This window comes from Silene latifolia, chromosome 1 (assembly GCF_048544455.1).
Source record: "Silene latifolia isolate original U9 population chromosome 1, ASM4854445v1, whole genome shotgun sequence".
Classification (NCBI taxonomy): domain Eukaryota; kingdom Viridiplantae; phylum Streptophyta; class Magnoliopsida; order Caryophyllales; family Caryophyllaceae; genus Silene; species Silene latifolia.
In genome coordinates, this window is record NC_133526.1 from 103,556,196 (window position 1) to 103,581,229 (window position 25,034).

At 39.5% G+C, this 25,034-nt stretch overlaps 1 protein-coding gene and 1 non-coding gene across 3 annotated transcripts; one reads left to right on the forward strand and one right to left on the reverse strand.

Moving 5' to 3' along the window:
• Positions 1-12,717: 12,717 nt before the first annotated feature.
• Positions 12,718-18,530, reverse strand: LOC141608291 (uncharacterized). 2 transcript variants are annotated; one of them, XM_074427660.1, is made up of 7 exons: positions 18,251-18,530; positions 16,733-16,905; positions 14,867-15,569; positions 14,686-14,778; positions 14,495-14,599; positions 13,983-14,403; positions 12,718-13,084 (listed from the first exon to the last, which is right to left on the reverse strand). In XM_074427660.1, the coding sequence occupies exons 3-6, from the start codon at positions 14,954-14,956 to the stop codon at positions 14,080-14,082; spliced, it is 612 nt and encodes a 203-aa protein (XP_074283761.1). In that variant the 5' UTR covers positions 14,957-15,569; positions 16,733-16,905; positions 18,251-18,530; the 3' UTR covers positions 12,718-13,084; positions 13,983-14,079. The 2 variants fall into 2 exon arrangements, with proteins under 2 accessions (XP_074283761.1, XP_074283755.1); XM_074427654.1 differs by having other exon boundaries at positions 14,686-15,569.
• Positions 18,531-24,587: 6,057 nt separating this feature from the next.
• Positions 24,588-24,694, forward strand: LOC141619079 (small nucleolar RNA R71). The gene has a single exon (XR_012531582.1). It is a non-coding gene; the product is annotated as a small nucleolar RNA R71 (small nucleolar RNA).
• Positions 24,695-25,034: the final 340 nt, after the last annotated feature.

The following is a 25,034-nucleotide window of genomic DNA, read 5'->3' on the forward strand; positions in this document are numbered from 1 at the left end:
CAGTAGCTACGACCTTGTTTGAAATCCGATAATTGACTTAGTAGAGGCCGTTATCGACGGGCGGGGTTAGGTGTCCTTATGGGCTTCCTAACACGTACCCTCACCCCTTACTCAAGATCTATGGTTTGTGGATCCGTCTAAATACCATTGGATTACGAGAGTCATTCAAATCGAGTGATATAGGGTACAAGTCTTTATCTTTAATCACTCGTAGTCGATTGGCTTTATGCTTTTCGATGAAAGGTGTAAAGTTGACTTGAACGGTTCCAAGTTCCCAAAAAACTTGGTGGCGACTCTAAATTTGTCTTAATTCGATTCGAAAGAACCTCGAGTCGATTATGCCTAGTGTGGATCCCGCGAACGCAGTTCCCGCGGGCATTGTCCACAGTTTGGCGGCTACGCTGGGGAAAAGAGGACTAGTTACACTTTGTTTCTAGGGTCTTTTCCTCCGAGGTGAAACTTGAAAAGAAAGTATTGGAAAGTGAAACATTACTCGTAGTGCTACGATTCATGCATAAACCCTTAAGGACTTTTCCGGGCCGTCCCAGCGCTTCTTTGTGATGCGTGGGGGCGACGTCCCACTATGCCAGGAACTTGCACATTGCTTGCTTCCGCTCCGCCTCGTCGTGGTTCTTGATGGTGGGGATGCTCTTCTAGGTACTCTACCTAAAGGCCCTTACTCTATAAGACCCAAAAAGGATGGAGGGCATAGACCTTCTTGTAGAAGACTTGCCGAGACTTAGAGATGTCTAGGAGCATACATCCTTGTAACATGAGAATGACAATGTGCGAAATGAATTTCCCGAGTCTTTTCAAATTTTCCGTATCGATTTCAAAACCGAACTTTTGAACAACTTACTTTCAAAATAGCATGGTTTTAAAAACGCGGAATGCTGCCCAAGTAGGACTAGATTTTTCGGCCCAAAATAAGCTTTTATAGCCGGCATGCTGCCCATTTTAAATCTCATATTCAAATCAATTATTCGTTTTTTTTTTCAAATTCAATCCAAAATATTTCTCGAACCTTAACCAAGCATGAAATGCTTCAAGTCGTGTCCGGGTCCTGGCCGTGTTTGGCTAGGCGTGTTTCGTCCTAAGTATCTAGAACACGACCCTGTTGGGTCACCTAAGCTCACCTCTTGGGATTCGAGTCATGTGGGTCAACCAAATTGGTCCAGGATAGTACACAGAAACGTCCAAGCTAGGCCACTTAGGGCGTTTCACTTAAACCTATGGGCTATGTTAGTCCAATCACGGGTTTAGTCACACCGAGTCCAGTTTAGAATCAAGCTATGACAGCTTGAGTCATGTCGTCTTGTCGAGTCTAAAATGAATCAAGGTCTAAATCCAATCGTGAGTCAAACCTTTTGGTTAGTCGGTCATAAGTCGAGTCTTTGTTTGAGTCAAGTTGGTGTCGTGTCCTTAAGTGTGCAGGGGCTCTTACATTTGAATATTGACTCGGTTCGGGGTTTTCTTGTAGAAAGGCCGCCAAAAACCCGACTTCAAGTAATGGAAGATGCTGTCAACAAACTCACTGAGGCCGTGAACCTCATGATGACCAGAATGGATGCGATCGAATCCAAGCTGGGTGAAGATCCCTCTTCATCTACCCCACCTCTGACTGATCTAGAGAAACGGTTTAAATTCATTGAAGACCGTCTGAAACTCTCCTAGGGGAAGAACATCCACTACGAAAATGCTAGGGCCTATGCCTCAGTTCAGGATAAGTTGCCCACAAACATGGTACTCACTGATATCCCAAAGTTTAAGGGCACAGAAGATCCAGTCCACCATGTTAAGGCCTATAAGAGGTACTTAGCACTGAAGGGAGTACCTGCTGACATGCTCTCTGAAATTTTCGCCCAATCTCTGGATGAACACCCGAAGGCGTGGTTCTATAATCTGGACCTCAAGAACTTCCCCACTTTCGAAGATATTACGGTGGAGTTCTGCAAGCACTATGCTGATAATGTCGAGATTGAAACCAACATAAGAACATTGGAGGTGATGACACAGAAAGATAAAGAAGGCTTTACTGAATTCCTTGCAAGATGGCGCGCTGAAAGCGTGAAATTAGCCAAGAAGCCTGACGAAGTTGAAATGGTACATAAGTTCGTAAAGAATCTACGACCTATTTACCGCAATGCTCTGAAATACCAGAATTTTGGCTCTTTCAAAGAATTGATAAGAATCGGGATAAAGGTAGAAGATGATGTCATAAGGGCAGAGGCTGAAAAGCCGAAAGGATACCAAGGGGCCTCGTCATCTAAGACAAAAGCCCCAACAACGACCCATATTGATGAAGCCATCAATCTCTTAGAAGGGCAATCGAAGAAGTCGCAGCGGCAAACACCTAGGGCATTCACCGATATTGGATGCACTTATACATACGCTCTCCAAAGGCTCATAGCCCAAGGAAAGCTGAAGCCTATTGGTCCAACTCCGGACCCTCCCGCTGAACAACAAGGCAAATAGTACAAACCAAATGCCTACTGTGCTTTCCATCAAGGGAAGGGACACGATACTGAAAAATGCTTTAGACTGAAGCACGAAATCCAAGACATGATTGAGAATGGAACAATCCCGATCCCGACTGTTAAACCCAATAACATCACCAATCCATTTGGCGATCACGCCAATTTTGTTTCTGTCGAAGAGAATGTCGATTATTCCCATCTTATCCGCCCATGTCACTTGAAAGGGGTGTTTATCGGGAAAATGTTTGTGGGTTTTTTTTTGAATTCTTGCCAAACCCGAAGAATGAAATTCAAGTCGGGAGTCTTGCTCTAGAATGTACTCCTCTCGTTAACGAAGTTAATAAACGACAATTCGATTCACCAACCTTCATCACTGGCATAGATCCTCAGAGGACTACCTCGGGATGGAGGCAGACCACCAAAGGGATCAAGGACCAGAGCCGAGCATCTAAGCTGACAGCTGAACAAGAGAAAGCTCAAGACCAGATTTGAAATTATGAGTCGGGATCTGTTTTCTTATCTTAGTCGAGTCGAGTCTAGGACTTTCTTTTATTGAATTTGAGTCATTTTTTCCGCGATGACCTAGGGTGTGTCCTAGGAATCGTTCCTTCGAGTCTGTTAAGCATTTGTCATTCCAATAAAAGTTACAGTTCGTTTCCAAATATGTCTTGTTTCCAATCCTCAATCATTCCGAAACATGATAAAATGCACAACACACTCAAAGGCATCCCTGGGGTAGAAATATGTCCCGTTTCAAAACGTAAGGTACAATAGGTTTCCGTGTTTGATTCCTTTACCTATTCCATGTCTGGCGGTAGAAAACCTCCATCAGAACCAGTGCTTTTGAAAAGCTTTTAGATAATTCTATGACGAACCCGAACTAGCTCCTTGTTTCCCCTATCGATGACGGAAGGCAAGCCTTTTCCCCAACAAAATCATCCCATCTCGAAGAGAAAGGAAACCAACCCGTTCTAACAAGGAATTGTTAGTTCTGACCCAAATTAGTTGGCGAAGCCAAGTTTTCAAGGTATATCCATTGGTGACTAGGAGAAGGAGTAGAAGACCATTTTCAAAAAAAAAAAAAAGAGAAAAAAGGAAAAGATGAAAAAAAACGACAAAGAAAAAAAAAACAAGAAGAAAAAAGGAAAAAGAGACGAAAAAAAGAAAGAAGAAAAAGAGAAAAGAAAAGAAGAAAAGAAATGTCGAAATGTTGATCGGAGTTCAAGGCGAAGCCAAAATGGTCAGGTAGTGCCATCAGTAGTCATCCATGCCCCTAAGTCCTTCCCGAGGCATTTATGAGGGAATAGTTAGGGATTCTGAGAATCAGTTAGCTTGTGTTAGTAAAGCCAAGCCTTTAGGGTCCAGACATGGAAATTTGAACCCACATCGATTTCCAACCCATTTGTACTCGGGTTTCATCAAACCTGAGACACCATTTCCAACCACGTTATAAGCCATAGCCATTGGCCTTAGCACCACAAAATGAACCTTCAGAATGATGGTTTACCTTGAGAACCTATTTTTACCAAGCTCCACATCCCAAAGAACCACAGCCTTTTGTACCAACCCTAGACACGGGATTTAACGGTACTTTACAGGCTAGAATGGGATACGACATGATAACTTAGGTGAAACCTTCGAGTGTGTACACACAATCAAAATTCCAAGTTTATGCACCTTGATCGAACTACGTCGGATTTGATTTCGCTTCACGCGAATACGTAGGCAGTCCTTCAGATTAAAGGATTCCATCCACCCATCATCCAAGTTGTCATCTTGTCGGTTTCTTACGGGTCTTAACCAAGTCCAAATGAAGCCACCTTTGTTTGAGTCGGTCTTAGCACTCGATTTAGGCTAGGATAAGGATATAGGTTCAGATAAGTAGTGTCAAGTCTCGGAATGAGCTTTATCTAATAGTTTAGGCAAAGATGCTGAGTCATATAGATGTGGGTTTGTGTTGGGAACAAAAAATATGAAAAACCCGTTGAAAAGAAAGAAGGCGTGGAAGAAAAATAGTAAAAGCCCGCTGAAAAGAAAGAAGGTGGTGGCAAGAAATGATGAAAACTCGCTGAAAAGAAAGGAGGCGAGGAGAAGAGTGACAGAATGTTCCCAACAAGAGTGATGTGTGATGCCTAAGTGTTCTCATAAAATCAGTCTGTGTTTAGTTTCTGGGCAAAGCCAACGTTGTTGCTCTGTGAGTTTAATCCACTTTGTCAATGCCAAGTGATTTTGATTCCCATGTGCCCTGCGAAGCACGCCCATGCCATACGATATCTCCGTCCCAAGTTCGACGACCTTGTAATTACCATTTGCCATCTTTTGGCGCCGGAACGGCCAATTTACATTTCTACCCCCAACAAGTCAATAATTGAATTAAAACCCGGGCACACTTACGATTTTTTTTCCTTTTTTGTTTTACGGTAGTGGGTTATGCCCACGTGGTTTACAAGTCATACAGAGTGTCTGAGTCATATTTTATGCTCATCCGTCAAGGTTCGATTTCAAAATTTGAAGATTTCAAAAATTCCAAAAAAATTCAAAATTCCAAAAAAACCTTTTTGTGGGTCGATGATCCAGTCCTTCGAAATTCAAATTAAATTTTTGAAGGGCCGATGGCCCAACATTTCTAAGTGATGATAAATTCAAAATTCGGGTCGATGACCCAATTATTCAAAATTTTCAAATTCAATTTTCGGGTCGATGACCCAATCTTTCAAATGATCTAATTTTAGGATCGATGATCCAAATGTGCTTATGTGATGATTATTGCTAGTACGTTTTTGTGTTTCAAATGTAGCAGGATATGCTTCAACTGGGGGCTCTAAAGTCTTCGACTTTAGAGCCATTGCAAATCAGGGGCTCTGGCCGTTGGCTTCGAGACCATTATCAAGATGAAAGGGATGACATCCACTAAGAATTCAATTCAATACAAGAGTATGAAATAGAAGAATTCCGCAGCTGAAAGCAAATGATGAAAGCGGCGGCAACCTCCTTGGAATGTCCCGTCCCATTCGGACAAGCGCCGGCAGATGATAAATTTTGGGCAAATGTCAGCAGATGATGAATTTTGGACAAACGCCAAAGCAGATGATAAACTTTGGGCATGTGTCGCGATTCTTGCTGAACTACGACGCGGGTTTGATTCCGTCACAAACGGATACGTAGGCGCCTAAGGATAAGGCTCAATCCACCATATATGCAATTTATGGGTCGACGACCAATGATGACAATTTGACGGAACAGAAGCAAGAGTTAATCCCCGACGAAGTTTCAGATATGATCTCTTCTTATGGCTGGCGAGCTTATATACGCAAGTCTAATGGACTATAAACGACCCGCGGAATCCTCAGGTCGAAAGGGACCTGGGGTATACTTTGACTTTCGCCTTGTCCAAGCCTCAGTCAAAGTGGGGGCTCTGTAGATAACCGTATCCGTCGATATTGGAATTTATAGAGAACCCGACAAACACCCGATGATGATAGGACACATTTATTCTTTAGTTGTCATTGTCATTATTTGGGCTAGTTGTACGATGTAGAATGAGCGTTGTCGAGAAAGTATTTTATTAATTTAAATGATATTTAAATTAAATGTTTTTTTAAAAAAAGTGAATTCATTTTATTGTTTTAATTTGAATTTATTTTCTTAAATTTATTTTATTGAAAATAAAATATATTTTTGATTTGAAAAATCATTCATTTTAATGTGTTATTTGATTTGAAAAATCAAATATGAAAATTGAAAACTCGTTTTAATCACACGTTTTGGAGCTCGATTATAGCTCGGTTTTTGAGCCCGTTTTCTTTACGAGTTGGCACGAATCTCGAGTACACTAACCAACCTAGGCCTCTACCCATCCAACCCCAGTTCGAACCCCCATACCCACGTCACAAATATCGCCCCAAACATACACAAAATAGCCCAACTACTTCCCCTTACCCGCGTTAGCCCTTCCTCTTTTCCAACCCGTTTTGTGTGCTTCAAAGCTCGACCCAAACCCGCCACAACCAACCCAATTCCTGCCCCTCATTACCTACAAACAACCCATCACTAAACCCACCACGAAACCCATCCAATTCCCGTCCCAAACACCCAATAAACAGCCCGCAAAAAACACAAGCAGTCCCCCTGTTTTGCGTGCTCAAACCCGAGTCCAAAACCCGCTCCAAACATCACTTAAACCCGTGCCCATTAACCCTACACCATACCCTAGTATCCTAACCATATTACCGTAGCTTAACCATCAAGCAAACCCCCCATACACACCCTAAAAACCCCACGAATTAGCTGATGGACAGCAGCTATGCAAACCGAGCCCGACTGCTTGTTGCCCTATCAAACCCTACTTTAACTCCCTATAAATACCCCCCTTGACCATACATTCATTCCTAGAAGTTCTCCATACATACTACCGTCACTCACCAGCATTAAACTCCAAAAACAAACCCTAATTGCCTCTCAAAACTCTCGACAAAACCGAGACATTCAAACTGAGAAACAGTTTGTGTCTCTCTCGAAATACCATTCGTTTCCCCTTCAAATCTCCATTAAAACTCGAGTTTATTGTTCCTAATTAACCATATAACATCCATCTACATCTTAGACAAAGATTCACGAGCCAAATTGACCTTGAGAGTGCACGAATCCCCTCAAAAAACAGAGTGTCATACACTCTGTTTTCGCGGCTTTTCCTGTCTGTCCAGTTCTGTTTCTGCTCGTTTTTTGTGCCCAATAACTCAGAACGAGCGTGGTTTGTTTTAAGATATTTGTTATACTCTCTTTCTAGTTTTCAAAACATCTTTTAAATCTAATTTTCACCGTGAAACGAGTGAGAAATTGCAGTTTGAAAGTTGCTGTCCAGATTTACAAAAAACGTGTTTGTTGCTTTGTTCCTTCGTCGACGACGGCCTCTCGAGATAAAATCTACGATCGATTACGACCCAAGACGGTGTCAACGATACATGTAGGTTGAGGGTGAATCAAATTCTCCTCTTCTCCCTTTTATTTCGTTCTTTTTATGTTTGTTTTTTATTGTTCGTTTTTACATTATTTATCGTTTTGCGTCATTTGATATCGTTAACTATGAAACTAGTTTAGTCTGAGTATGAGTTAAAGTACCACCATGAACACCCGCGTTGACTTGAGTTGGGAAAGAAATCCGCCACATCTGTCGGTCGTATACCCCTTCTCATTTACATATCCTCGTGTTCAAGGTAGGGCATTAATAAAACGAACCCTAACCTCGTTCCTCGCTTTTGACCCCTTGCTTGTTTCATTCAATTCGACCTACCCTAGGACCCGTTGCATGTTAGTTCGACCCCTGTTTGTTAACATATGATTCATTTAGACGGCTTTAGATCGATTAAATAACCTAATTAGACATGTTAGGTGGCATCGACATAGCTTTAAAAATCGATTAACAATTCTATAATCTAATTGAATACATCTCTCTTTTCACCTAATTTCTCGCTAGTATAAGAGTGCGTGATTAGCACCTTCTTATTAACACTCGAGGAGTTAACTTAATTAGCGAACTTGACCTAATTCGACCCTTTTAGGCCGTGTAAAACACTCGGTTTTAGGCGAAGCCTTCTGACCTCTTTTATCATCAATTTCTAAAGTATATCCTATATCGCTTTGCAAATCTATCTAACCTAATGAACCTAACCTAGGAACTAGGGTGGCCGTGTCTGGGGCCGTGTGCTTGGCCGTGCCTTTTGTCATTCTTGTTTCATCATTACATCGTTTATTCATCGTTGTTTTGTATTTTGTAATTACCTTTTGCTTATCGAGTCATCTCTTGTAATTCACTTGTAATTAGTTTTCTTTTATCGAGTCAAAACCTCTTCAAAAACCTTAGTCTCATTTGGTTAGACGGTTGTGCTCCAATTCATGTAAGGGCGTAGTAAATCGCATGTTGTTTAAAGCGACATGGCCCGATTTATGTTAATGCATGCTCTGGTGTGTCACCCAATGTCTAATTCGATAAGATTAAGCGGAAGCATGCATTACGAGGAGTGACCCAAGGCCGTGAGTTATGTAAACCGTGGGCCACCCCTTTGTGCACGTTTTCCTAGGCCGAATGGCCATGTGTCGTGTATGGTGTTGTATATAGCAATTGTATTTAGATCGAGTTGTATCTCTAAATTCTCGTTGTGTCGGCATGAAATGCCTGGGTTGTAATAGGGTAGATCCCAACGGCCCCCCCATTCCCCTTAAGCCTTGTTTGCTTTGTATGTCGTTAGATCAATCAACCCACATGCTAAATTACAACTTTGACAAAGTTAGTTTAGTTGCATCTAAATCGACATAGAAATTGTTGTCACATGTTAGGGTTTTAAAACGATGTTTGCATATCATATATCGCAGTAGCTACGACCTTGTTTGAAATCCGATACTTGACTTAGTAGAGGCCGTTATCGAAGGGCGGGGTTAGGTGTCCTTATGGGCTTCCTAACACGTACCCTCACCCCTTACTCAAGATCTATGGTTTGTGGATCCGTCTAAATACCATTGGATTACGAGAGTCATTCAAATTGAGTGATATAGGGTACAAGTCTTTATCTTTAATTACTCGTAGTCGATTGGCTTTATGCTTTTCGATGAAAGGTGTAAAGTTGACTTGAACGGTTCCAAGTTCCCAAAAAACTTGGTGGCGACTCTAAATTTGTCTTAATTCGATTCGAAAGAACCTCGAGTCGATTATGCCTAGTGTGGATCCCGCGGACGCAGTTCCCGAGGGCCTTGTCCACATAATCCCTTTTATTGCTCTTTATTCCTTCTCTTCCTTTATTTACAATTGCTCTTGTTCAATCTTTCTTATTGCTTTGTTATGATGTTTAATTTCTATTGTCTATGTATGATTGTTGTTAATTCGATGATAATGCGTAGCTAATTTCCTTTGCTAAGACTTAGGGAATCCATGATTATGAAGGAAATGTAAATCTATATATTAGGTTTACTGCTTGTGTAGTGTATGTTGTTAATCGCTCCATTTAATTATTTCTGTCTAATTGAGTCGACGCAATTAGTCATTTTATCGCAGTAAACCTTGACCTAGACCGGAAGGTTGGAAAGGGTGAGACTTGTAGCGAACATTAGGGCACGTAGTGAGGGCGGAAGCTAAGCTATTTGTGCTTTAGGTCGAATTGAGACCGGAAGGAGATATTCACTGCCCCATAGACCATACTTGCATTGACCTGAGACCTATATTTCTTGAGTGAATGATCATGGTGAACCGACTGTCTTAGCTAATTTCTCTCTATTTGTTTAATCCTTATTTTCTTACTTTTCTCTCTTCCTTAATCTCTTAGTTTAGAACAAACAAATTCAAACCCCCAGAAATTGGTTACCGTGACGGACTTAGTTAAGGCTGACATTTTCCCATCTCCCTGTGGAGATCGGCCCTACTTACTGCTAGCTTCTGTTAGTGTATCTAGGTTAATTTTTGGTACCTGACGACTGGTCGGACTATGTCTTTTCGGTAACTTGTCGTTAGGAGCACCTAGACCAAAACACAATTTATAACTTCACAAACAACTCTACAATTAGTAAAGAGGCAAGTAAAGGTCAGATCCCAAGGGACGGGAATTGAGATGAGATTTCTATTGCAACTAGTGGTGTCTTAGGGGTGTCACAATTGGGGTTTGATGTAGAAGGTCACTAAACTAAATAGAAATGAAAGTAAACAAGCAAGATGAATTAAAAAGGGTTGTAAACAATTTATAAAAAGCACTAGGGTGTCATCGGGTCATAGGGGATTCATGGGAATTGATCATACAAACATGTTCTCAAATTATAAGCAAGCAATTATTGTTGTGATGGATTGAGTTGGGTTATATCTTACAATCCTAGGAAAGTTTGGGTCCCGGAGCCGAATCGATTAGATTCTACAACACCTACAAGTCGACTTAGTCTTCCCTACTCAACAACATGCATGGTCTAATGAGACTCGAGTTGGTTTATGTCTTACAAGTCTCATTGAAAAGATAGGTGATGGGTAATAAATGCAAGGATTCATAGGCTCACATTTCATCAAACATAACATGTGCATGAGTTGAGATCATAACAAGCAAGCAAATAAACCATGAAACCATATTAATTTAAGCATGAATCATTCCCCATGTTGGTTTCCCCTAATTACCCATTAACCCTAGCTAGGTGACTACTCACTCATTATCATGTTGAACATGCTAGCAAGGTTGTCAATCATACCAACAAAGTGAAACATGAGGAATAAATGAAAGTAATTAACAATAATTAAAAAGGGATTAAGAGAATTATACCTACTAATGATTCCAATAATAAAGCAAAGAATAAAAGAAGTACTTGATGCTTGATTGAGAGGTTGTCAATCTCCTAATAATAACCCAAATAATCTTCAATTACCCAAAATAAAGGATGAACAAGAGAGAGATTAAGGAAATAAAACTTGTATTAAAACTTGATTAATTGTTGATTACAAGATTAAAGAGAGATTTGATTGATATTAACTACACTAAAGATTGCTAAGAAGAACATGCTCTTCTAATTAGACTAATGGGGTATTTATAGTGGGGATTAGGTGTAGTAATGAGGGTTAACTAAGGACTTAAATGACGATTAAGTCCCTACTTATAGAAACGCCGGTATTTTTGGAAGGATGAGCATCTTTCTTGAAACTTGAAGAAACGAATTTGGTCTGCCTTGGAATCCGGGCGTCTTCAGCACGGGGCGGGCGGTTTCTGCGATCTCTGCCCGGGCGTCTTGGGGTGAAGACGGGCGTCTTCTGGAGCTGCTGCCCGGGCGTCTTGTAAGGAAGACGCACGGATTGTGGTTGTGGAGACGGGCGTCTTCTATGGAAGATGCACGGATTGCTGTGCAGTCTTGTTTTCTTCTTGTTTTCTTCCTTTTCCTTCATAAAATCCTTGGGGATTTCCTCGGGGATGCAAGGATCTTTTCTCATCATTGCCCTTTTACTATAGTATGTACAAAGGCCTTCTAATCTTGTCTCTCCTTGATGCTTGGTCATTGAATTCAATCAATTTAGTCTCATTTTGCCATGAAAATGCAAGGTTTGCACTCCTTTCCTACCAAGGACACAAAACCTCAAAGAATATGCAAAACAAAGAACTAAAGACAATAAATGACCCAAATATGCACTAAAAAGCATGGGAACATGGCTAATTCGGGGACTAAATATGCTCTAATTATGGTCACATCAAATATCCCCAAACCGAACCTTTGCTCGTCCCGAGTAAAGAGGTGACAAAGACTAGGACCATTATTTAAACTAACCTAATAACATAGCCGATATGAGACAATTAGCGGGTCTCACTCTGCCCCTTCAACTCACAACAAGACAACCATGATATAGGATGCCTTCTTGCAAGGCAAGGTGGGTCTTGCCAAAATGGCGACACATCCAAACATTAAGCACGCAAAATCAAATAATGGATGCATCTACAAAAGAATAGCCACTTTCCTCATCTAAGTGGCGGAAATTATCTACAAGGGAAGCAATTCAAGGGTACACACTCCTTCATAGATGCAATTTCTTCAAACTACTAAGCCTAGAAGGATACCAATAAATCACCTCCAAGTTGTGTCAAGCTAGGGTACTTTTGTCCTCAATCGTTAAATGCTTTTGTCAAGAGTAGACTCCCTATGGTGTTAGAAACACTGGAGGATCACCCCCTCTTGCCTAGACAAGAAGAAGGGTCGTCCCCTCTCTACCATGCACAAAAATGGATACGATGGATAAAGGGATCGATAGAATTTGAGTTTCACTTTGGGAGTTTGCATTGTTGTTGTTTTCCCCCCAATTTCTTGTGGCATATAACATTTGAGAACACTTTCTTGCCATTTCTTTTTGATTTTTGGCATTTCAACACTTGACAACTTTCAACTTTTCTTTGTATTTCTTTTGAACATTTTCAAAGTCACCCCATATGTAGTGAGGGTGGCTTATATTTGAAGCTTTAGGAGTTCCACTACAACAAATCCCTTGCATTTTTGACGCTTATAAAGCCAACTCTCGACGCAAAAAAGCGTCGATAATTATATTCTCGACGCTTCTTAAAAGCGTCAAAATTTTTGCCGTCAGTATTTTTTGACGCTTTTTAGCGTCACCAATTTTGACGCTTTTATGCGTCAATAATAAAAAAAACTACGCTTTTAAGTGTCACTCTATAGCATAATCATGACACTAAAATTATATATTCATGACGCTTTTAAGCGTCATCTGTTGATTTCTCTATAACGAATTATTATATGCATCAATTTTGTTTCACACATACATCACGACGACATATATTAATCAAAGTTCTTACATTATTGTCGTCGTTAAATTGTAACAAAACCTCATAAATAATAACCAAGAAAACTAGAAAATACTCATATATAATATAATTAAAATAGTAGTTACTACTACAATTCAAGATATTCAACCATGCCAAAATAGAAAGAGTGTTGACTGAACTTAATCCAAAATACATATTAAAACTCAAGTTATCAAATGGTACTAGAACAAAAAATATCTTGATAAAATAATTCGACGCGATAGTTGTAGCCGATAACATTCCGTCTCATTATTCCGGCGCCACTTGACCATCCGAAGAATCTGAAACCTACAAATTTCAAATGAGCGCGTCGATTTAGTATTAGGTAATTCAGTTTGAGACATAGCAAACTAAATGACCTAGCCAATGTTCAGTCAGTGACTCATTTCTCCTAAACATTAGTGTTATAGTACACCGAAATATTGATGTCATTTGACAATAAATCAAGCCATGACAACAAATTCATAGATATAAAAACAGCATTTAACATAGATTGGTTGTACAAGCAAATGAAGCCATGACCCCAGCACCCTTAGTTGCAAAACTTAGGTTGGCTACACACGCGCATTAACAGAAGGCTTACCATTCTAAGCAGTGAAATTTTAATTGTAGCATCATGACCCTACAAAGTAGTTTCATATATTTCGGTCAAGGTGCAAATAGACCCAATTATAATATTCCAACAACCTTTCACCGAAAAACTACCAAAACTAATGCTGGAAAAGTTATTAAAATCAAATTATCCCGAGTTTTGAGAGTAACTTGTTGATCAGTTAGTTTGCTCAGACAATAGGTGAAGGTACTAGCAATAATTCTACTGAAATCCAATGGGAAGTTGGAATCCATTCTACTTAGGCGTTTGACTATTGGCATTTTGTACTAGGAGTGAAGATTGTAGGCGTATGATTATGTGAAATTGTGAATGCGTTTTCTCAAAAGTCAAACAGTCGATACTAGCCCATACATTTTTTTTTAGTGTTCCCAAATTCTAATGTTCCTCGTATAATTAGAGTTTCTTATTGTAACTGGGAATAGGGATTTACAGCTAACAACTGTGTTAACTGCTTCGTTCTATCCTTGATTGATAAGCAAACAAACAATGGATAGAGCAGGTGTTGCTAAAAGGAAGATTCTAAGTAGTTGTATACACACATGGTGATAGAATAGTGAAATAAGTAAAAAGTACATGTGTATTAGTTGCATGTAAGATATTCTTTGCAAGGTTTACGACCTCAGTTGATGTTGTTCCGGTGCTTAGAACATCCAGGACTTTCTTCAGCAAGTCATTGATTCGTATTATGCATCTTCATTATATCTTGATTTTGCTTCATCAGCCCTTCATTTAACTCGGTCAAATTAGCCACTTTTTTCTCCATATTCTGTAATTTTAACCCGTCATTTTCACCATTATGGAACTTCTCTTTCCTTAATATACTACGAACACCAAATACATCACTTTGTTTCACACCAAATCCATAACCCACAGGACGATTGGGGATTTCTCCCTCGTACATTAGCTTGTTGAAAGCTTCATTCTCAATTTGTACGCGAGGCTTTGTACTTGAATATATATCAATTTCTGTCTGAACATTAGCATCTGCATCATCCTATACTCGACAAAATCAAAAGTATAAAGCTCATTAAAGCAACATTTTCAAAGAAGATATATCAAGCAACATCACAAGTTTTTATGTTTACCAAAAAGTCTTCAGTTACTGTGCCTTTGACAAACGTTCCGTCTTTCTTTTGATGAGTACTCCTAAACATTTCCAATACACTTGGTTCCCTATTATTTCTCTCCTCCTGAAACACAATATCAACAAGATAATATGGCTAAATATACTAACAAATGCAATGTATGAATATGTTAAATTTGGGTGAAGTCATACAAAAGAAGCTCGTATATTAGCATAGCTTTTAGCTCCGGATGTATGAACATAATTTTGAAGTGCACGTGCTTCTTTTCCACAATCTGAATACCTCTGCATCCAAATTAAAATCATAAATAATTCTACATCAGGCACATACGTGGCTAAGTACACCATTATGACACCATTCTTTGCTATATACCTGTCCCTTTCCATACCAATAATCAACCAAATCAATCCAACTGTCATGAGGATGTCCAAAAGGCGCAGATTGGTATATCTGTTCTTTCATCAATGTTTTAGGTTTAAAAAGCTTCTTCTTTAAGGAATGTCTATATAGTCTCAAGCTTTTACCCGTGCGCTTCAGAATTCCTTGGTCGTAGCAATCACCATTGGTCGTCCCATTACTGAAATCTTCTTTTTTGATGCTTCAGTTACAGGATTTCTCCAAATAGGTGATTCTTGATCCTTTGGGCTCACTTCTATAGGCAGAGAATTACCATTAATTTGAGGATATGTAGCAGACCGGAGGTTCTGCTGTTGAAAAGTTTTGTCAAGCGAGGATTTCTGACATCCGAGTACTGAGAACTTCTTACTCGATGCAGTTTTAGCATTTCTCCAAATGGGTGCAGTTTTTGTAGTTTTAAGCAGTGAGCTTTCATTGATATTACAAGGGGAATCACCACTAAATCAATTATGGGGTCTGGATGGGTTGACTTTGTTAGCTAGCATAGCCTTTGTATTGGCGTTATGCTGTTTTTGAATCTTTAGGTTTTGGCCGTTACGAGATTCCTTCAACATATGGGATTTCAATGTAGCTTCATGCATACAATTCCTCAAAAATTTGTCGCTGCCAAGTTGGGGTTTACCAGTAGGAGGTTTAAATGGGCCCCATCTCACATCAGCTGCACCAATGAGAACAAGATAATAAATGCCCAGGAGAAACAAGAGAAACAATCACAAGATAAAACAGATCGAGAATTCACAAACTGATTTCATACTAATCCAGTAACACACAAGTATCACATATATTTCCGCCAAAAAAAAAGATAGTGGTGGATTAGTAAAAATACCAAATTGTAACGTGTGTATGATAAAAAACGAGTGCTACATCTCCCTTACACATATATTTCCTCCCTTATTAGCATCTCCCAACTATCTATAATTTTTTTCCAAGATCATAAATTTAAGTAACTAGATGACTTAACTTTTCAATCACAAACAACAATGATTTAGACGTAAGACACGAGGTGAACAAATTGGATCGATTCATACACTTTACCGCTTTACTAAATCACCAAAGTTTGGGGAAAAAAAAAGAAGAGATAATATTACTTTTTTAATTGAGACTTCAACATGTCCTAATTATTAAATCCTCTACAGACTATAGAAATCATAGAGATGCATTATGCACAAATCAATCTAGCAAACACAGAACAATTGATCCTCTGGGTATCATCCCATGTCAGGAAAGAGAAGAGAAATTCATTTCTTTTGAAAGCAAAGTATAAGGTCATTCATGAGACCTCCATAGTCTGTTCGTTTGTTGCGCACGAAACATAGGTGGTCTGCTTGGGTATGGCGTACGAAAAGTCGATGGTCTGATCGTGTATGGTGCTTGAAGTGACGGTGGTATGTTTGTATGCAGCTCACGAACAACTATATGATCTAGATTTCGCTCAATTTCGAGCAAATTCGTGATGAGCAGAAGGATGAATCTGATTAGCATTCACTAATTGCAAAGTACAATTTTCCAGTATTTCAATTCTAAAGTTCAACTGACATTTCTTTGATCTAGCAAACCTAATTGCGTAAAATTAAGAAGAACGAATTCAAACACTAAGTAGACAATTAAGTACCCTAATTGATTATGTAGATTAAGTTGTTGAAAATGCAATATTATTTTGGAAATGGAGATCTGAGATAAAATCAACAATCAAGGTAAGCGGGAAGTGTAGAGGTTTGAAGACGGGGAAGAGAATTAAATAAAAAGGGGTAATTTAGTCATTTTCTCGGGTGATATTAGTAAATTATGGGCGACAAAAAGAAAAAGTGTAAAAGAAATTACCCCTTCCAAGGTCATCGGCATCACTCATGACATTGTCTGTCAATGTAGTCGACGAAACTGGTACATTAGAAGTTAGCTTCTTAACCACTTGTGATTCATCATCTTCTGTCATCAATGCTCTTGTTCTTTTGCTTCGATAACTCATTGTCGATTAAAGTGATCCTTGGTATATCCTAAAAAAATTGAACTGATAATTAGTGCACTTTTATCACGAGTAGAAAAACAAAAAAAAACAGAGGATTAGATAAAAAATTGGCAGAAAACAAATAAAAGTAAAAAATAAATAAATAAATTAGTGCACTTTTATCACTGTACTGAGATTTGCATAAACTACTGCCACTCATGTTTCTCAAAGCCAAATTGCAGTCATCTTTGGTTTCATTGGATGTGAGAAACACTTAAGTAGTCATTTATGTATAAATCTTGTCACGCAGTGTACTTCGGCCATTGGTAAACTGACGAAAGGCAGAAACAAGGATGATAAAGACAGTGTAGAATTGCATTTTCTTGCTGCAGCTGCTTTGGAGAAAGACTACAAATATAGAGCTGCTAACAAGCTACCCTTGCTCAGTGCTACCTTGAAAAGTTTGAAGATATCATCATAGCTTTTCAACTGTTCGAGTTCCAATTTTATTTACTGGTCAGTTTAACAATCAGTAGAATCCATCATGAGTTCAAATTTTGACAAACTTTCAGTTTATTTGAAGTGTATTCTTTTATGTTGCAAAATTTCATACTTAATACTGGATGGCTTCACTGCTCTATATTTAGATAGCAGCTGAAACGGTATTTGTTTTGCGTGGTGTAATACCAAATAGGGGAATACAAAATTATTTGATCTTAACTACTTACTTTTTATTACGGCATTTATTTGCTGATTGTATCCATTAACGACCTTGAATAACGACCTTAGACGAATCATCAAGCGTCAGGCAAACTGATGTAGTTTAGACGACATGACAACACAAGTTGATATGAAGTGTGTGTGTGTTTGATGAATTATTAACTTTTCTATTAATATACAATATGTTTCAGGATTAAATTAGAAAGTTTGAGGAAAATCAGCTTGATGTAAATGATTATGAAAACCAAACCCATATCAGTAACCTGCCAATTAATACTTTAATCACTGGATTTTTTCCAGCTTGAGGAAAATCAGCTTGATGCTTCTCGCGTAGAATGTATGAACAGCTCCTCCCATCAATACTGCCAATTAATACTGTAATCACCTGTTCATGATTATGACGTCCATGAACAGGTCGTCCCATTGATCTAGTGATATGAGCAATGAAAAAAATCCGTTTACTTTCTACGCGAGAAGCATCACCAGCGGACATTGATCATTTACAATACGATTCACACAAAACATCAATAAAACTAGTTCAGACTTACGAAGGAATTCAACATTAGGGTTAAGAAAATTACATATTATTCTGTACCATGATCAAAATCATGATATATATATATGATGAAACAAACTAAACACAAGTAGATTGATGCTTAAAATTAGAAACTAACCTTACTTGGTCAATTAAAATTTGTAACTGGATGGAATCGCCCCAATTAAATCGATCGAAATTTCAATTTGATTGCGTTTTGAGGAGGTGAATCGATAGGAATGTGAGATAGGAAACTGTGGAGCAGTTGAAAGATGATGGAATTGAAATCGGAGTTGGGAGATGACGAGATTAGGAGGCGATAATGGGAGAGATGCGGGAGACAAAGAGTTTTAGGCGGTGAAGATGAAAATGTTTAGCGGTGGATTTCTTTAGGAAAATGTTTTTAGGTAAATTAAATTGCGCTCAGATATTGCGCCCGTGTCAAAAAGGGACGGGAGTGAATATTGGGTTCGACGCTCCATTAAAGTGTCAATGCGGAAGCGTCAAAAATGCAAGGGATTTGTTGTAGTGTTCTATTTTTGCTCCTCTTTTCATTTGATGCATTTTTGCAAACTTTCTTTCACTTTTCATTTCTTTGAACTCAAATTGATTTCTTTTTCTGTCCATTCCCTTTAATGACAAAAATGTGGTAGAACATGGATGATGGATGGATGGATGCATGGTTTCAAGGGTCACCTTGGAATAAACGGTAGCCAAGGAGTTATCACACCACAAGGTACTCTTGACTAGGCCTTAATCCATGGGTCAAAGGATACTAGCATGACACATCCTAGGGTGTTTTACAAGCATTCTAACAAGCAAAGTCTTAAGAAGAAAAAGCATCTACTAGGGCCTATATACACTTGTCAAGCTTCCCAAGTAGACGGTTTCGCAAAATTTTTCTAACATGTAACTACATGCCATGATGCAACTAGCATATAAACATCCTAATGCAAATGATTCTACAACTAATATGACATATAAACTAAATGCAAGTCCTAAGTTCACATTGTTGTACCGCATCAATCAAAATAAAGCCACATAGTCATTAACATAAAGAGGAAAAAGGGGATTGGAAAGATCATACCATGCGGTCTTCAATATCCTCATGTCTCGGATGTGGCGTAGTCGATCAATGTGAACAAGGATAGAACAAACACAATATATACAACAATATATACATGACTACACTACAAAGGAAATGAGCTTGTTTTTGGTTTTTCAATTTTTCAAATTTTTATGGTTTTTGAAATTTTTCAATTTTTTTGGATTTTTGAATAAAAGTTAAGTTAGAATTCTCCATCCCCACACTAATATGGGCATTGTCCTCAATGGCCAAAATGATGGGAAATTATTCAAACATGATGCATGATTTCTACACTAAATGCAAGCTACACTAATCTACACTACATGATGCATGGTTTTTTTGTTTATGACGGAGAGGATAATTTAGATTACCTCCCGTTGTGTATGCATGTACTTCCCCAAACCGAGTTAGACATTATTTCTAATTTCCTAATGTTGGGTGTACTTCATGCACACAAAATGCAATGCATGAAACTAAATTTGTCATTTTGGATTTTCAAAAGTGGGAACAATGAAATAAGAACACCTCAATGGGGCCGAGGTGTTAGTCCTCTATGGTGCTAGGACTACTCCAACCATGATCAAGATAAATAATTAAAACAAAGAAAGAAGTAGAACAACCCTCGAGAGGGTAGGAGCCTCCAAAGCTTGCTAATCTTCCACCATATCATCGTTATCATCATCTTCCTCACTAGAAGTGGACTCATCACCACTTCCCTCTTCACTTTCTTGTTCACTTTCTTCATCATCCTCTTCTTCTTCATCACTAGCCTCTTCATCAATGTTATCATCAACAACCTCATTACCGACAACCTCATTGTCACCCGGAATCTCACCCCTAGATGCACTCGGAAAGAAGACCTCCGTATCCGCCCAACTAGGCAAAGGACATGAAGGATCAAGTAGTCCTTGCCTAACTAAATGAAGGAGGGGTGGATATTGGGCTAAGTAAGCATCTTCCCGATCCTTGAAAGCTTGCTTGTGCATCTCTTGCATAAGTAGAGTCAAATAATCTTTGCTTGCTTCAACACCTTCGGGTTTGAACTCTTGGTACTTGAAAGGATAGGGTGGTGTGACAATGGAAGAGGAGGGCATTTCAATTTTACCCCTTTGTTGTCGGATGATGTATCCGGCTTCTTTTGAGAGGGGAAGGAGGTAATTGGTCCGATGGACACTCAAACGACAAATCTTTGAAGGCAAAGTAAAAGATCTAGCCTCACTTGTGAGCCACCCGTACTTGATGTCAAGAGGGTTATGAGAGACCCACCTGTATTTGTTAATCATAGCATCCATATCAACAAGATGACCCCCCTTTTTCGCCACATACTTGCTATCCTTGTTGAAGTTCGGATCAAAGTACTTAGCCAAAAGGGTGACTAGACCTCCATTCACAATAACGGTGGTGCCTTGCTTCCCACAATCAACATTTAGCCATCTTTCCACCAAAAGCCTTAAGAGTTGAAAGGCTTGGTGAATTCCCTTCCAATGTTTAAGGCCGATTCAAGAAGAACAAAATCGAGCTTGGTAAAGTGGTTGGTGTCTTTTCTTGCAATGATGGTATTCCCTATGACCTTGTGCCACACTCTAACGCCCGGATGGTTGACTAATAGAGCGCGACTAGCATGATAGTTCTCAAATTTCCTTCCGAAAATTGCCTCCCAAAGAGGAGCGGGGTCATACTTGCCAACATTCTTGAAATAACTAGGTGAATCACTAAGACCCAAAGCTTTACCCATTTCCTCAAAGGAGATGCGCCTACTCACATTAGTTAGGCGGAACTCGATGCTTTCCATAGTCTCTACCTTATTAACTTTCAAAGAACTCAAGAATTCTAAGGTAAGGGAGGGGTATGTCAATTCTTTTGTATCAAACAATTTTTCCAACCCCATGGCTTTAAAGAAGGCTTTAGTTTGCTCAAAGACACCCAAATTGTTCAAGGCATCTTCACAAATAAACTTGGTGGATAGAAAGGATTTCCTAGCATACTTGGCAAAAGTGTCCCTATGGGTTTTAGAAATGAAAATTACCTCCAGATAGTTCGAAAGTTGAGCAATTTCCGGAGTTGTAGATGTTGTTGCTTCCAAGGGAGGTTGTTGTTGTTTCACTTCCAAGTTTGAACTAGCTACCACCATAGCCAATGAGGCTTTCTTTGCTTGAATACACTTTTGTCTTGTTGAGAGTGCCTTTGCCTTAGGGGCCTTTGTTGCTCCCTTTGTCCTTGCCATTGATGATTGAACCAAGAAATGAGTGAAAATCTTCAATTTCCAAGTGTACCCAAATCGATTTAAAGATGAAAGGCTTTGCCTTTATAATTTCAAAAATCGACTCAAAGGTTGAAGATTTTGGTGTTTGGTTTTGATTTTTGTTGAAAGAGAAGTGATTAATTGTTGTAAAAAGGATGTTTTGATTTGGTTTTGTTGAATGTGGTTGAGGAAATCTTGTTTTGGTGATGGAGAGGATGAGGGTTTTGAGTTATGGGGTTTATGGGTAGTGTTTTGAATGAAGGAATGAAGAAATGAATGTGGGAGGGGGTTTATAAAAGACCCGAAAAAATTTGAAATGCAGGGGGAAGACGGGCGTCTTTCCTTCGGGACGGCCGGATTTTGTCTGTTCTGGGCTTCAGAATTCTCGCCTAAAGACGGGCGTCTTTCAGCAAAGACGCTCGGATTGACAGCTGCGGGACGGGCGTCTTTCACTGAAGACGGGCGGATTCCTTTCTAGGGATTTTTCTTGTTTTTCTCAGCCAAAAAGACGGGCGTCTTTCCTTCCAGGACGGGCGTCTTTCTGGGGACGGGCGGATTCTCTTGCAGGACGCCCGGATTTGTCAACAGTCCCAAAATTTCAAAAATTCAGCTCAGAGGGACGGGCGTCTTCTGACAAATATGCCCGGATTGCCTGAAGACGGGCGGATTCTCTAGAAACCGCTCGGATTCTGCCCCTTTTACCCGGATTCAGTTCCATCCGTGTACTTGCATATCCCGTGTCATTTTTCATTCTTCAAAATCCCGTGTTTTTTCATTGTGGGGGCACTACTAAGGCATGAATAGCCTAGGCAATTGCTATCCCCACACTAAGCTAAAGCACTACATATCAATTGAAATCATTAGTCCCTCCCTCACTTCTCTCAAAAATGATAATTATCTTGATCAAAGTACAAAAACCCAAAAATGATAAAAATGCAATACAAGAATTGGAATGCGAGTTAGGGAGTTAGAAATATTTACAAATGGTGGTTTAGGGAGGACTCCACCAAACTCTCATCTTTAGTGAGATGTCATGGGGGCATGTCCAAGGTGTTGTTGATGTTGCTCAACACCTTGAAGAAGTAATCGAAAGCTTGTTCATTATCGTGATAAAGATCTTCAATAGACCTTTGCCCTTGTTGTTGGTCTTGATCGATAGCATTACCAATATAGGGATTGAAAATTCCTTCAAACTCATCGTCCCAAAGACCACAAACTTCATCTACTTGATCACTAAAGATCTCTTGAGTTGATAGAGACAACTCTCCCTCTTTCTTATCTTGGCCAATGAGGCCATCCTCTTCATTGCTTGACTTTGGTGAGCTTTGCAAGCTCTCTTTGTTACAATTCACTCGCTCTTTGAATGGAGCATCTTCAATTTTCTTCTTCCATTGGAGTTCCGACTTTTTCCTATCATCCTTCCGGCTATAATGATCAATCATAAAACATGGTTCATGCAAACGGGGAGCTCTCATGGTCTTGTCAAGATTGAAAGTTATGCTCTCATGTCCCACTTCTAGAGTGAGCTCTCCATGTTTCACATCAATCACCGTACCCGCGGTGTGTAAGAAAGGTCTTCCTAGAATGATTGGAATGTTGGAGTCTTCTTCCATTTCAACAATGATAAAGTCCACCGGGATGAAAAATTTCCCAACTCTTACGGGAACATCTTCCCATATCCCTAATGGTGTCTTCGTCGATCTATCGGCCATTTGGAGTGTGATATTGGTGCATTTAAGCTCTCCCATCCCCAACCTTTTACTCACCGAGTACGGCATAACACTCACACTAGCCCCTAGATCACATAAGGCTTTGTTGATCGTGGTGTCGCCAATGGTACACGGTATTGAGAAGCTTCCCGGATCCTTTAGTTTTGGAGGTGAACTCCCTTGAAGTATTACACTACTCACCTTTGTGAAGGCGATAGTCTCAAGCTTCCGGATCGACTTCTTCTTTGTGAGGATGTCTTTCATGTATTTTGCATAGGCCGGCACGTGATTGATTAATTCCGTGAAAGGAATTGAGACTTCCAAATTCTTCACAATTTCCATAAATTTTCCAAGTTGGTCATCAAATTTGGGCTTGGCTTGACGACTTGGAAAAGGGAGTCTAATCACAATGGGCTCCTTCTCCTTGACCTTGTCTTCATTTTTCTTTGAAATTTCTTCTTTTGATGGTTCTCCATCCTTGGAGTTTTGCACAATTTCTTCTTTGTCACTAGCTTCCACAACTTCATCTTCAACTTGCTTCTTCGGTGCTTCATACCGTGTACCACTTCTCAAGTGAATGGCACTAACCGTTTCATGTCTTGGGGGATTACTTTGGGGTGGTAATTGCCCTTTTTGTCTTTGTGAGCTTGAAGATGCTAGTTGAGTCAATTGGGTTTCCAACATTTTGGTGTGAGCTAGTATGTTGTTGATGGTGATTTCCTTTGCTTGACTATCCTTTTGCATTTGAGTGAAAAATTCTTGTTGATTCTTTTGCATTTGAAGGACCGCTTTTTGAACATCAAAACCTTGGTCATTTTGTTGATTGTATGGAGTTTGATTTTGGTAACCTTGGTTTTGGTTGTAAAAGGGTCTTTGATTTTGGTTTCTCATGGGAGGTGGGGTGTATGTTGGTTGAGGGTTTTGAATATTTTGGCTTTTGTATGAGAGATTTGGATGGAATTTGGTGTCTTCATTGTAATAGTTGGAATAAGGGGTACCACTCTTGTATGCTTGAAAAGCATTCACTTGTTCATTTGTTCCCCTACATTCACTTTGGTCATGTCCCAAAGTTCCACAATTCTCACATATCCCACTTGGGATTGATGAAGATGCCGTCATGGCATTAACATGATGCTTTGGTGATTTTGAGGCTTCTTCAAGTCTATCCATAGCTTTTTCAAACTTCAAATTGATGGTATCAATGTGAGCACTAAGTTGAGCACCCAATTGAGTAATGGAGTCCACTTCATGCTTTCCTCCTCTAGTAGCCTTGCGAGGTCTACTATATTGTGAGTTATGGACCGCCATTTCCTCAATTTTGTTCCAAGTTTGATTGTCATCAACTTCGGTGAACATTCCATTTGATCCCATGTTGAGAATGTTCCTTGAATCTTCATAAAGACCGTTCCAAAATTGTTGTACCAAGAACCACTCGCTAAGTCCATGGTGAGGACATGAGCGACAAATTCCTTTGAATCGCTCCCAAGCTTCATACAAAGATTCTTCATCCCTTTGCTTAAAACCCCTAATTTGAGCTCTTAGCATGTTAGTCTTTCCCGGTGGATAGAACTTTTTGTAGAAAGCTAGAGCCAACTTCTTCCAAGAATCAATTCCGAGAGTAGCCTTATCAAGGCCTTTCAACCATTGTTTCGCGGTGCCAATGAGAGAAAAAGGAAATAAGACCCATCGAATTTGGTCTTGAGTTACACCGGTTTGAGAAAGCGCATCACAATAGTCACAAAAAGTTTCCATATGAGAGTGTGGGTCTTCACTAGGCATCCCCCCAAATTGGCTTCTTTCGACTAATTGGATAAATGCGGATTTGGCGATAAAATTTCCGGTTAGATGTTGTGGTGTGGGAGTACCATTGGGTAGGTTCTCCTCG